This window comes from Xiphophorus hellerii, chromosome 20 (assembly GCF_003331165.1).
Source record: "Xiphophorus hellerii strain 12219 chromosome 20, Xiphophorus_hellerii-4.1, whole genome shotgun sequence".
Classification (NCBI taxonomy): domain Eukaryota; kingdom Metazoa; phylum Chordata; class Actinopteri; order Cyprinodontiformes; family Poeciliidae; genus Xiphophorus; species Xiphophorus hellerii.
In genome coordinates, this window is record NC_045691.1 from 6,824,687 (window position 1) to 6,839,841 (window position 15,155).

The window sequence follows — 15,155 nt, forward strand, 5'->3', positions numbered from 1 at the left end:
CTATTAAAATTAGCTTGATGATGAGAATGTGTAAATACCTTCTCACACCGTTGCATAAGGATGTCAAGTTCTGTCTCTGGGGAAAAAGAAGCTGATTGTAATGATAAAACCAGGCTGGTTTATAGATAGACAGGTGACTTTAAAAGCTCTCCACTCTCTTAGCCTTTTTCTTTCTTCATGGTTTTTATGCCAGGCTTCACTTTGCAATGAGTACGATGTTGGCCCGGTTGTTCATACAGTGTCTGAGAGAATTGCTAAGCTATATGACTACAGCATCATCATCTTTGCATAACCCTAATAAACTCCTGACCACTTTGAATCTGAATTATCCATCTAAAAAAATGAAGTAGTGCACATTTATCACAAAATGAAAGCAACTCCAACACTGCAGCAATTCTTTTTTTGGCTGATGAAGTTGAATATCTGGGGGTTTCTGCATAAAAGCAGCTAAAAGTGTTTAACTGAATTATACATGCAGCTCTTTGGATTTCACACACATTATTCAAAGACATGAAATCCACTCTTGCAAAATGGAAAGAAAAAAGGAAAAACATGACTCAAGCAATCAACTGCCCCTATTGTATATTGCTGAACCAAACCCAAACTTAAATGTCAGAGAGGCAAATGTGGATTTGCCTCTCTGACATTCATAAAAATGTTGTCTCGGAATGACATAAATAATCTGCAATTTGAGATCTGGGCTCATATTTGGAGAAAAAAAGTATTTTTTTTTAAATCTTGATGTAAGTCATTCATAATATATAAGGATAAGTAAATTAATACTCAGGCAAAACTTACAACTTATAAGCACCAGTAGCACATCCCCCATTCCAATTTTAACCTAAAAACATACATGTACAAAAACAAAAACAGAATAATTCCTGATTGAAAACCTTTTAAAAGACAAATAGCTTACTGGGAAAAGTTTTAGCCTCATAGTAAATTCTGCTGAGCTTTTACCTTGTGCCGGGACAGGTGGGGCCGCAGCGTTAACTTTGGGCTGTTCTCCAGGCTTGAAAGGCTGTGATGGAGAAGACGCAGATCGTTGCTGCTGCTGCTGTTGTTGTTGAGTAGGACGGGGTTTGACTTGTCTCCCTAACTACTAATGAGGTTGGCTTATCTTTACTGTCCTGGACAGGTCGTGAGGTCCTAAAAGGGGCAGAAAGAACAATAAAAAGGAGTCCAGATGTGAGAAAAGAAAGTAAAAGATTTAGGGATAATCTTAGAGAGCGAAAATCCACAAGGAGAATATTACAACAAGAATCTGATGACCCAGAAGATTTCAGTGGCTTTTACCCCCAAAACTTGTGTCTTGAAGGAGAAATGCAGACTCTGTGTGATGTAGCAACAACAACTTTTGTTTCTCTTGTTAGCACTTTTAAGCTGACATATTTTAGGATGTGTACAAGAAAAAAAATCTTTCCAGATGAAAAGTATCACTTTAGAAATGAATGTAGAATATTACGATAACCTACAGTGGATTATTTATGACAGTGAGTGAGGGATATTTGCCATAACACAGAGCTCCTCCATCCCTTTTATGTAAAAAAACATATTTTTCAACATAAATACAAAGACTCATGAATTGATGGTAGGCATTGTTACATGAGGTGTTTCCATATGAAACTTGCATATAGAGGAAGGGTATAAAAACAGGAGGAGGGAAGGAACACAAGACAGGAAGGAAGGAGGGAAGTAATAAAATAAATGAAAGATTAAAGAAAAACAAGGAAGCAAGGAAAGATTAACACAAGGAGGGACAGAAAAAGGGAAGGACAAGGAAGGAAGGACAGGACAGGTGGAAGAGTGAAAAGACAAAAGGGAGAGAGAGTGAAAGTTAGGACACAAAGAAGGAAGGTCACAAACAAGTAAATGACATGAGGGAAGGATGGGAATAGACAAAGGGGTAGTGAGCAGTCTTAAAATATAATTTTTCATGCTATATTTCTTTTTCCATACAAATCCAGATTTGGAAAATACCCAAATTAACTCCATGCTTTTAAAAAAAATTTTTTAACACAATTTCAGACTGCGTGGAACCTTAATAACAATTTATCTACAGTCAGAATGAAAACCACCACATAGAACTAGAGGATTAGCTGTTTGTGGAATTTTTTGTTGTTGCATTATTAGAAAACCAAATTATTAATTCTCCCATGTGTGGTAATGTAAAAATCAATGCAAAAATAAAGTACATTTTCTTTTAGTCTCAAGGTTTACAAACCAGGATATAATGAAGATGATCTGGTCTGTTCTAGGTTTAAAATTGTTTTAATCCAACAACAGATTCCATGTTATTTGGACATTACCTTATAATCCTTCCCAGATTGAAGGACAGCAATGATTGCTTCTTCAAGTTCATTGATGATGTCTTTCCTCCCTGTCGTTGAGTTGCTACACATCTGTCTGTTCCAGATTAAGATCTGATAAATTTCATTATATTCTGATAATTTCAAATCCTTAAACTGGTAGAGGGTGTAATTTGAGTTTTACCAAAATTGTACAATAAATACTACATAAATGAATCTCTCATTCTTCCACATGCGGCAGAAAAGGAATGTAGTGAGTAATTAGTAGTAGATCTGCAAATTACATACCAGCTGGCTGTATTTGCAGGTTGATGGCAGTGAGTTGGACTGGCTGAGCTTTGGCTTGGTTGAGTGGGGAGTGAAGAGCGTGGGAGCTCAGGGTGGAGTGGAAGATGGTGGCCTGCTGACTGGGAGCGGAAGGCTGGTGAGGCACGGGTTTGGGTAGAACAGGCACGGGGTGCTGTGACGGCTGAATGGAGGCAGTTTGCAGCAGCTGGCCCGTCGTCCTCTGGGAACCTTGGCTCTGTTGGACCACAAACTGCTGCTGCTGTTTGTGCTGCTGAACCAGCGAATGAGGTTGGATCTGGGTGTACGCTGGAAAAAGAGCAACAGCTCCTTCAGGCACCTCTGTTCTGTCTCAAACATTAAGCACTTAAGTTTGTAGTAATTTAAAGGAAAAAGGCTTCACTAACTTCTTATTACAATTTCTTCCATAGATCCTTTTGTTTCATATTAATATATAAAAATAAGTTGGTTATACTTTTAAAAATGGGTTTAAAGCTTGTAAACAAAGACACCTTACCCTTTCTCCCTTTATCTACAGGGCATTATCCACTACCTTTGATGAGTTGCAAAGCAATTACAGTTGAGAAAATGTGAGGAGGAAGCGGAAAGTGAATTGCAGCACTTTGCCTCAGGCTCAGACAGTGAAAAATATAGAGGTCTGTACAAACAATTTCATTTCGTAGTACTGCCTTCACCTGTGTGGCCCCCTGTTGACAAGATGTAATGATAAGAGCATGTTGAAAGGTCCACCGACAAATCCAATGTCGGGTTTTGACCTGACCATTACCCACAAATTGTCTCAAAACGGCCTGTCAGCACCTGCCTGTGCATTGTAGGTGAAGAGACATCCTGAGCTCATAACTTGCCCTGAAGCCAGAGACACAGCACATCAATCTTGTATTGTGGCAACATGTGAAAATGGGATGGTGTTCTGCGGAAGTAGCCTCGGGCTGCTCTAATATTAGAAAGACCTTAGGAAGAAACCCGCTGAGCCAACTGTCCGTGACACCTTTATAGAGTCTGTAGGCCCCAACTTCTCTCCCTCCACTTTGATCTCCAGCAAGTCCCCCAGGAAACATTAAACCTAATAACCATGGTGCTACTACTAAACCCAATCAAGAAATGACTTACTACTCCAAAGTGCTGCTCGGTCGCTCCTGCTGTACAACCTGTGTGAACATGGAAGTGTGCCGCATCATGTTGATAAACCTTCACAATAAATCTCAGAGTGGAAAATTGCCAAGTTAATCAGCGATTGTCCCAGATCCCCCTAGTGCCACCCTCCTCTCTCTGTTCTTTTCACAATGCTTTGTGTGGGATCGGCTCCATCTGGTTTCAAAGTTCCCCTGTGAAGAATTAACTGCAGTCTGTATCCTGCTGTGGAAAATATAGATGTTTTTTTTTTTTCTTGTCCTATCCAACAGAGTTGGCATGTCTATAGGGGATTTAATACGATACAATGGGCTGGAAAATGTTTTCTTTCTCACATGGTGAGACGGGGGAACCCGCTGACAGAAGATGGAGGTAGCTGTGGCGAACATGGAGAACCTTAAGTGAATATTTAGAATGAATTAGAGGAATATGACTGTGAGCTTAGCATGGATGGATACAAACAACTGCGCTGCAAATAAATAGATGGTAACTTAAAACTGAAAGCAATGTAGAGCATAATGAACATCCACCAGTTCTGTAGCAAAGCCCATGGAATACCAACAATAACAAAGGCATTTCTGTCTTTTAGAAAAAATATTGTTATCAGTACAAATAATAATTTAGATAGTAATGTGATTTAACATATGTCTGTAATAAAGTGTATTTCATCTTAAAGGGATCCACGATAGTTATAAAAAATAGACCTTAGTTAGAAAATATTTATTTTAGATGTAAAAACAATACAGTAATAATACGGTAGGTTATTTAGTTTTTATAAATTTTAATAAAATATTTTCACAGGAATGCCGCTGCAATGCATTCTCCCAGCGACTGTAGTGCTGTGTCCGGTTCGGCAACAGCTATGCTGTTTAGAGCCCGGTGTGGTGGAAACAGTGGCACCGGACTTTGTAACCACCGACACCAGACCTCCATGGGTCCGGTCGGAATAGTGATGTCAGTACCACAGGCAGTATAGCTCCTCAATTAGCAAAGAGCGTCCAGCTCTGCCTGTCTCAGCACGGAATTTATTTTTAGCTCGTTAAGGTAACGATCACCTGTTTTAGAGCCTTAAATGACTCAAAGTGTTCTGGAGAAATGTCCTGGGTACAGATTAGGTCCTTCGGAAGTTGTGTTCCACTCCGGCTCTTGCACTGCACCCTTTTCTTTCAAGTGGGAAATTATCCAGATTCGCCTTAATTTTTATTAAAACATTTTTAAATTACAGCCAATAGTGACGCAGTGTAACATTATCTAAAATTACACCAGTCAAACGCAATATGATAAACAACTACTCTGGTAAAGTTAGCCTTCCTGTGTTTACTCTGTAGATTCCAGTACAGAATGGACCATTATGCGTCATCAACCCATCGGTGAAAAAATGTCGACCTTCATGGGTGAAAAATATAACAAAAGATGTACATTTTTGAAGTAGTTATGAGTTTTGGCGTATCACAAACAGCAATTGTTTTGGTAGTAGGAAAATTGCAACATATTTAGGCGAACATGTTCAACTAATCCTGGTTCTTTTTAAATTTGAGATTGTTCCAGAACATTTCTTTACGAGAAATGTTCTGCAAACTAAAAACAAACTGGTGGAAAGTTGTTGAGTTAACAAGATAGAAAAAAGCATGTTCAACATTCAGTGATATTACAATAAAAATATTCATTCTACTTCATTATTGTTTTATTTTTTAATGCAAAGAAGTGCATAATTGTGCAGTGAACTGGCTTTTTTTTTTTACAAATGAAAATCTGACAAATGTGGTATACATATGTAGACGTCCCATGAGAGTGATTGTGCAAAACCCCACCTCTCTGCCATTACAGCTCAAAATCTTTTGGGTTATGTCTCTACCAGCTTTGCATATTTAGAGAGTAAAGTCTCTGCTTTTTTCTTCTTTGCCAAAAAACCTCAAGCTTGTAAGATTGATTAGATTTGTTTGACAGTGTCTAATTTCTAAATTTAAAGTTTTACCACTGATTTTCATTTGTAAATAGGTCTGGACTTTGACTAGATCATTTTAACACACATTTTCTTTGATCTAAATCAGCCCATCGTAATGCTTTCTGCATCAGTTTAAAGTCTTTTGCAGCTGCTAACGGGTTTCCCATCAGGGTTGTCCTACATTTAACACCATCCATCTTACAATCAATGCTAACCAACTTCTCCATCTTCGTCTTTTGTATGTGAGCCAAATAGTTGAATTTGGCCCAGTTCAGCCAAAGGAAATAGGACTTCCTATGTCTCTCTTCTTCCAACTCTCACACTTAGGCCAAAGCTCTGAAGTGCAAGATAATAATTTTACAAGAGACTTCTTGGCTTTTTTTCTTATTCACACTGTCCTTGCCAACCCGTCAGTTTAGGTGGAAGGCAACTTATTGGTAAGTTTGCAGTTGTGCCAAACTTCACTTCCAGTCTTAGATGATGAATTAAACATGTGAGATGTTCAAAGCGTAATATAGGATCATATAGGGTCCAACAGGGCTGCATAAAAGACTAGTAGTCAGATCCATCTGCGTCTGCTCCATCATTTTGGACTCTATGGCTGCCAACGGTCCATTTGCTTTGTGGGTCGTTTCCTTAATGTGGTTCACACACGTCAAAACAATACCCCGCCACTGGACATTGATTATTTTTTCTCAAAACAAAAAGCGCCTGCAAGAACTGTTCTGGAATCAAACAGACGCTCGCTTAGTCACGAGATTCCCAGGCCAGATTCAATCTGCTCTCTGAATATAGTCTGACAACTCTGTCAAACCTTTAATGAGAAGTCTCGGAAGAGAAGCAAAAACTGATGTAAAAACCATCTCTCCTCGAACATTTTGGATTAATGTCTGCAATGATGCAGCTCCCTTCAAACGCCCACACACATGCAAATCATACAATCCATTTTATGCAGCAGTTAGTCCAACTCCCCCAAAAGGAATATTTTAATAGCTGTACATCTGTGAATAACAGTTGTACGGCTGTTGTGCAATGTCCGGAAACTGAGAACAGTATACATTCCATTCAGTATTTGCAGCTCTGGAAAATCCCTGAGTTTCCACATTCTCATTGGATGCCACATCGGCTTACTGTCATCAAACACACTGCAACCTACAACTACAACACAGCAACAGCAGACAATGCAATATGATGGCTTAGTGTAGAGGACTCTGAAATCATGTTAAGAGTTGGGAAAAAAAAAAACAAACAAACAGAAAAAAAGATGCATAACAAGAAACTGAGTCACTCTAAAAAGGCGGCAGGTGTGCAATTCCTAAAGATGTGATGATTGAGTATTTTCCAGTGTTTTTTCTTTGTCCAGTACAATCCATGTGTAATCTAATTATTTTTGGTTGAAGCATTGCTGTTTTTGGACAATCATTTCCTCTGGTTTTGGATGCTGTGCAAATGGAAGGATTTTTGCATTTTGCGCTCAGATTTTTTAACAGATGTTATAATGCATAACCGTGGAAACAATGTTTTTTTATTTACAACTGGGAGCAGCAGATTAGCATCTGAAAAGCTTAAACAATACCTGAACTATGACAAATCCCATAGGAGTTGAAAAGGATGTTTCATGGAAGCAGAGCAAGATCAAAGAGCAAAGAGAGAAGGGGGAAGTTCAAACCATCTCCTCCATTGATCATAACAGTTAAAGATAATATCACAGACTCCAATATCTCTCTGCCCGGTTTTCTAAAGGCTTTCCCAAACTTCATTCCAAGTCAATGAAGCCTGGACATACCTTTCTGCAAAAACCACTTTGTATTTTCAATCCAGGATTTTTTTTTTAGCAATTTGACAATCTCTGTTAGTATTTTGTAAAGAATCGTACAAATGTACGTAATACTTCACCATGTTTGATAAATGCTCCTAAAAAGTATTCATGTTTCGCCTGTGAATACAAAAACTACATAGTTGAAGCGAAATGTTAATATTGCTGTCAGAGTGCTTTTCTGCATAAAATATGTCCAAAAACATCTGACCAATCATACAACACATCATACAATACAGTACTCTGTGAGAAATAGTTCGACCTGAGTTTGGTGTCGAGAAGGGATAGCGGATGACGGAAAAATTTTTTTGTGACGCAACTACATTAATGGGAGCCAATTTTGATGCTTTGGATAAAGTATGGGAGAGCTTTAATATGATCTGTTGTTTTGTCAACCATCCAGGCCACTCAGCCCTTCTGATTCAAGTCTACTCTGCATCCCCAGAACCAGAACTAAACACAGAAGCAGCATTCAGTTTCTATGCAACCACAAATCTGGAACAAACTTCCATAAAACGGCTGAAATCAAGGCTAAAACCTCACCCATTTAGAGCTGCCGTCGATCAATAACCCCTGGAACATCTTGAACTGTCATCTGTTTTTCATCATATCATAATTTTTTCTCATTTGTTTTGTGTTATTTCCTTCTAATCATCCAAAACACTTTGAATTGCCTTGTTGCTGAAAATGTGCTATAAGAATAAAACTGCCTTGCCACTGCTCCTGTTCACCATGTTAACTCCCCAGCATCTCATGTGCACACCTGTCCCTTGTGGCCTGCTGCCATGGCAACCCAAGTTCATTTCTTTTACCAGACAGCATGCAGCCAGATTTCCAGCTTCCATCCTCCCTTTCATTTTGCGTGAATCCATTACTGAAACAAAGCAACGCACAGTTGTGCACTGACACGCTCGGATAATCCGACTCCCACTCTCGTCACAATCCAAAAAAAGAAAACATGCAAACACGTTTGAGCGTTTGAGGCAGACGGCAACAATACTGTGCATTAACGCAGCATTTAGTCTGCATTACAGTTCAACTCATACATAAGATTTGGTCACTTGTGCACAAATGATACAATTAACTGTATTATCTAAATAAACCCCTCTTAGATGAGAAAATGAATCTGAAAAGCATGACTTAATTTGATGTAATTGGCATCGTAAGAAAAAAAAAAAATATCACTGCTAATAAACGTTTGCTTGCTTTTATGTGTTCCAGTCCAGACTTTTCTTAACAAACTAAAACATCTACAACATGCCTTGTATGCTCTTTTAGTGAGTGAATGGATTTCTGGCGCAAGCCCTGACATGTCACAATAAAAGAAAACAGTGGAAACAAAATAAGTCTTGATACTTTTTTACACAATCTTAATGCAATCACAACATTGCATTTCTGGTGTGTATCCGACAGCTGCTTGGTATCTCAGGTTTATTTTAGGCTTGAAACGAGCAGCAATTACAAAAAGTGGCATGAAGCAGCTGGTAGGCAATTTAACATTTTAATGTACATGTCTGCAAATAAAAAGAAGAACTTCCAATGACAAATTAAGTCCTTTTAAAGATAAATGGATATAAATAATGTCTTGTGATATAAGAAAGGTAAAATAAAGTTCTAATAGTCTTTGATATTAAGTTTTAAAGAGAACCTCCACTTACCTGGTGCAACAAGAGGCTGAGCACTCACAGCTGTGATGCTGCGGCTCATATTTATAGCTCGAACTTCTGTGACCACTTGACCATCTCCTTTCTTTCCTCCATCTGGCGGGCTGTCAGACGAACTGGACTTCACACCCAAGGAGGTCTGGGTCCCTTGGCTGGGATTCTTGATGAGTGAAGCAGGCTGGATGGGTACCGGACTCTGCTTCAAGCTCAGTGGAAGGGTCTGAGTCTGAGAGGAGGACGTGGTCGCCCCCTGCTGGCCACGAATAGCCAAGTTCTGAGCCTGGTTCTTAAGACAAAGACATGAATGGACATTGAGCAAATTATGTCTGTAGTTTAATGCTTTTTTAAGAACTCTGTTCTAAAAGGATGGCATAGAAAACATGATATTCAGTCACTTTTTAAAGCAGTTTAAACAATATGATTTTATATTTCAAACCATTATTCTGTTAAACATGGAAAAGTGTTAACTTCCTTTAATAAATAGTTTAACAAATATGATGTCAACTGACTGGAATGTTATTTATTATAATCCAGTAAAGTCAGTCTACCTGTGAGGAGGCTTGTGTGGCGCTCTCAGACTGAACAGCCGTTACTGTAGCAGCTGGGGTGAAGATGAGCTGTGGGGACAGGGGAACGGCCCGACTCAGACTCCTGGCCACCTGCACCAGGTTACTCTGCTGAGCCTGCAAAGAGCCACACATTAAAAATTGAAATCAGAACTGAACATTTAAAAAAAAAAAGTATATTGTGAGAGTGAATTAAATCATAAACTGCAAAATGGAGACAAAACCGTAAGAAAAATGTTCTGTTTTCTTCTGTCTTTATTCGCCCTTTATTCTCAAGGGTAAGAAATAACTAAAATTTGTAATCATTTGAGCATATAGTAAGTGTATCTATGCATAGTCACATTTAAGAGTAAATTATTCGATAGGGACAATGCACATTAATTGACATTTCTGCAAATGAAATGGAATTAGCCAAATGGCTATTTTTCATCTGTTGTCCCTGGATAATTCTCAATTATCCTTTGTCCGCCTTTGTTTGTTTTTTGCTAAAAACAAACAAAGGCTATACAAACAAGGTTAAAATGACTTAACTATATAAAAAAAAATTGTCAATAAATACAAACAATAAATGCAAAAAAAACACAATTATCCCAAAAAGTATAAGTAATTAAAACTAATTAATCCATCTAGATGACAAAACACAGTTGGTTGTATGGTGGGGTATATTGGCAGATCTGATGCAATATGAAACACTTCTTTAACTGTTTTTTTAATTAGACTATAAGTGGTACGAGCTCTGATTGTCTGATGGACAGAGTTCCACTCCTGCACAGCTGAAACCAAAAAGCCCTTTTCCAGAGAGGAACACAATCTTCCCAGGTTGCTCTTATTAATCAATATGCAATTGTGTGAGGAGGTTTGCGTGGCACTCTCATTCTAAAATTCTAAAACACAATGTGGCAGCTTGTCAGAATAGCTTTGACACATTCTGTGTAATTCAATTGTCTTAATAACTTTCCTCCCCCTTTTCCTGGTTGCTACATTGTTTTCTGAAAGATTTTTCAAACTGGCTTTGGAGACAGTTGTAATGCTGTTATGTTTTTTATCTTGAGACAGTTGTTATGATCCATAGCTACAGCCACTTAAAGTCAAGATTAGAAACAGTGAGGAGGCACAACTTTAAATCTGTTGCTGGGCGTGGAGGATGAATGCCCCCACATTCACTTGGATAAATGACTACCTAACAGACCGACTATAGTTTGTAAACACTAAAATGATTGTGTGTCTGTCTGACCAGGTAGTCAGCAGCAAAACAGACACAATAAAGAACTGTACTCTCACCATTCCCTTTCACTCTGCACACATCAGACTTCCAGTACAAGAGATGAATCCTATCTGCAGAAATATTCAGCATTTCTGCAGATACTCTCTGAGTACAGAGAGCTGGTGGGCTGCTTTGTGGCATGGTGTAAAAATAATCATCTCATTTGAATGTGATCATTACAAAGACAGATTATTGTAGATTTCTAGGGAAATGGGAAAATATCAAATACTATTTCCATCATGGGTGAAATAACTCTGTGTTCACCTGGACAACAGACTGGACTAGAAAAACAATAGTGAAGCTTTTTAAAAGAAGGGATAGAGCAGACTGTGCTTCTTAGAAAGTCTAAGTTTATGAGATATTGAATAAGCCTGTTGAGGCAAGTCGTGTAACCTTCTTCATCTGTTTGATTAGCACCATAAGAGACAGTGACTTAAAGAAGTTTAAGAAGACAATAAAGAAGGACGGTTCTGCTCTAGACTAGAGCGTCTAGAGATTATCGTGCAAAGACCAGACCTCCTTTGTAACCAGAGAGTGCAAAGAAGGATTCATGAAATAAAGAGCCTAGTGGACAACCATGAGCATCCTCTTCAGGAGACTGTCACACCACATATTCAGCCCGGCTTCTTCAGAGCTGTTGTGAGACAGACTGCTGCAGAAAAGCTCTACTGAACTTTTCTGTCTACAATGGCTCCACGAAGACATCTGGACAGTCTGCGATGTAACATTTAATTTCCATTGGGGATTCAGAAAGTATTTTCACACAATTTCAAACATTTGATCTGAGTGTTTCTGTGTAATAACATGGCAGATACCTCTGACAATCCCACACATGTGTAAATTTGTGTTCCTAAGCTGTTCTTTTTAGGGACCACAGCTCCACAGACTGTACTACGGCCACATCTGGAGTGTTACCATTTTATAGGGATCCAAAAACTTAGTCTCCAAGACAGTTTATGAGTGTGTTTTACTAATGAATGTTTGAAGCTTGTGTAAATATGCCAGAGGCGCTACTCCTCGTCTCTCTGCTCTCACCATCTGCTGCCGCAGGTACATCTGGGCCTGGCTGGGCGTGAGAGTGGACTGGCTGCCGAGCAGAACAGCTTGCTGGGAAATACTGGTGGGGGTGGAACTTATGTTCTGGGCCCGACTGATCAACTGAGCCGCCGCCGGGGATGTGGTCAGGTTGATCTTTGGGAAGGAATTAACAGCATTATTATTTTATAGACCTTCATGCCTCTGATGATAATAGCACAACGACTCTTTAATTCAGCACTTCAGATTTAAAGAGACAGCTTATATTCTAAATACACTTACAAGTAAATTCAATTTCTTCAAAAGTAAAGCAGTTTGCTAACATTAGACAGAAATGAAAGCTCCAGGTTCCTGGCAGCACTTTGTGTCCAAGATGATCTAACCCAGGGGTCGGCAACTCAAAATGTTGAAAGAGCCATATTGGACCAAAAACACAAAAAACAAATCTCTCTGGAGCTGCAAAAAATTAATAGCCTTATATAAGGCTTATAATGAAGGCAACACAGGCTTTAAGTGTTTATATTAGCTATTTTAGCCTATTATCAAAACGACTAAGTGCGTACATTCATGAGCATTCATGATTAAATGTTTATTTTCCTTGCTGTGCGTCCTGGAAGGAATGACGCACCACGTGACTACTCTGTTGTACGATGGTGCTTTAAGTTTACCTTCCATTACAATATGAATGTATTATGCTTTGTTGCACTGATAAAATTAAATAAATGCAATAAAGAAATCAGATTTTTGATATAATTTTTATTATGAAGATTCGACAGGGAAAGATATTTTTCCTTTTGGAACTTGAAAAATCTGCTCCCAAATGAGGTTTGCATAATAACGATCACTCCTTGTAAATAATCACGTTAAGTGTGTGATCGAAAAAGTATGTGCGAAAAAACAACAAAACGAAACGTGCATAACATGCCCCTAATCTGGGCAACAAACGGAGTGCAATAAAACGCAAGCTACCCTTATAAAATAAAACAGTAGCCTTTTGAAAAGATAAAGCATATAAAATTAAATTAGCACAGTTTAAGTTTGATTTCTGTGCAAATGCCAAGCAAGTCAGTGCAAGGATAAAACATTGCAGCCATCCTTCTCTTTTGAAACAACCAAAGCAGCCATCCTCAGATCTGAGGATGTTAAACACAATAATATCGCTAAGTGTCATTTTTAATATATACTGACAAAAATCACTAATCAATTTATAAAAACAACCACCTTGTTACTAAATATATGTGCCTAAGACAGGATTGTGTTCTTACCCGCTTAATGTGACTTCTGTTTACGGACATCACTGGACAGCTTCTCAACATCGGGCATGTAAGACGTAACTTTAATCTTGACGCGACAGCTAATGCAGCATGCCTTCCATGGAAATGTCTTTCCACATTACTGTATTTTTCAGACTATAAGCCTGCTACTTTTCCCCCAAGCTTTGAACCATGCGGTCTATATATGGACATTTCCAGTTTTTTTTTTATTTGTAGGTGCGGCTTATAGTAAGGTGTGCTCTATTGTCCAGAAAGTACTGTACTCTTTTTGATATTTGACAACTTCTCGCTACAGAGCAAACATTCAGGCAATCCTTCTGCATTGGCAATGGATGCAAATGATTCGGTCCAAGAATTGTGGAATCTCTCCTCGGCTGTTTTTCTCTTTTCCCCTTTGCTATTCATGGCCCACCACCACACACCCTGTCGGTTTGTTTACAACCTGCCTCGCACCCCGTCCCAGCTGAAAGAAACGTCACAGGCTATGACGCAAATCTTCGTTGACAAAAATGTTGAAATTTAATATTTATTCTACACATTTTTATAGCATTGGAAAACATTAAGAATGATTGTGTCATGTTTGTCCTCCTACAGAAACCATATTAAAGCAAAAAATATATTTCCCACCCCCGTCTTTTTCAATTTTCAAACATTTTGAAAAAGCTCCAGGGAGTCACTAGGGCAATGCTAAAGAGACGGATGCGGTTCTAGAGCTGCGGGTTGCCGACCCCCGATCTAACCAGACATTAATCTAAACTTTAAAAAGCTTTTAAGCAACAAGCTCAAAACTGAAAACTGCACTTACTGTAGCTTGAGTAGACCCTGTTTGCTGAGATGAAGTGCCATTCTGTGAGGAGCTTTGTCTGCCAGCTGCAATACTGGCCTGTCATAAAGCATAAAAGAGATGAGAGGACAAAGTATGGTTCAGTTTCTGAAACAGGGTTTATGGGAGGTCTACAGCAGCATGAAGTGCAGGAATGGACAGCAGCTTCCTGCAAAAGTGTGTTCCTTGACCATTTTCACATTTTGTTAAAGAACAATCAGTAAGATTCTTTATTATAATCAGACACAAAATAGAACATAATTGAGAAATGGAAGTAAAAAAAATATCCATGATTTATTTATTTTCTTCATAATCTGAAAAGTGTGGCATGCATTTGTACATCAAAACAAGTTTACATTTAGAATTCAAATAAGCATTTTAAAATTGGAAATTAGGGGTCTTTCACTTTGAAACAAAAACTACCAAAATAAAGTCTGGATTACTATTACATATGTACCAAAATGACAATTGGGTCTAATACAGATACTTGAGATTAATATTATTGGTACGGTCAATAACATATTCCTTTTGACACCATACAAAAAAGAACCTCCCCTCCTGAAATACATACTAATAAGAACAAAATTAAAATAAATGTTGTCCCGGCTTTGCTTATAGGACCCATTTATGTCACACAATAAATATTTTATGCATCCCTAATGAGCCATTTAGACATAATTTATATGTATCTTCAACAAAAAAGAAACAATATCCCAATAAAGTATAATAAAGTTTGTATTTGTTACTAAACAAAATATGAAAATGCGCAAGCATATGCCGGTGAGGACGGTTTGCTGACCTGCTGAACAGCTGCTAAGCTCTGCAGCTGGGCGGTGCTGAGGCTGTGCTGCTGCAGGGCTGCTGTTTGCAACATCAGATGCTGCTGCTGGGCAGCATACATCTGCTGCAGGTACTGTGCTGCTGTGTTTGGCTGTCTGTGTAACGCCTGCTGAAAAACCTGCAAAATGAAGTCAGAGAATAAGAGAAATCTGAGAAACCTGGGTAGAGGCCTAACGTTTCCC

The 15,155-nt window shown here is 38.6% G+C and overlaps 1 protein-coding gene across 1 annotated transcript in view; it reads right to left on the bottom strand.

Moving 5' to 3' along the window:
• The window catches only part of LOC116710652 (polyhomeotic-like protein 2), a 36,109-nt gene that overhangs the window by 9,437 nt on the left and 11,517 nt on the right, over nucleotides 1-15,155 (bottom strand). The window contains 8 exon segments of the mRNA XM_075074315.1: nucleotides 961-1,073; nucleotides 1,075-1,149; nucleotides 2,594-2,903; nucleotides 9,166-9,457; nucleotides 9,720-9,854; nucleotides 12,037-12,192; nucleotides 14,116-14,193; nucleotides 14,933-15,091. Of these exon segments, the coding sequence (XP_074930416.1) occupies nucleotides 961-1,073; nucleotides 1,075-1,149; nucleotides 2,594-2,903; nucleotides 9,166-9,457; nucleotides 9,720-9,854; nucleotides 12,037-12,192; nucleotides 14,116-14,193; nucleotides 14,933-15,091 (1,318 nt within the window).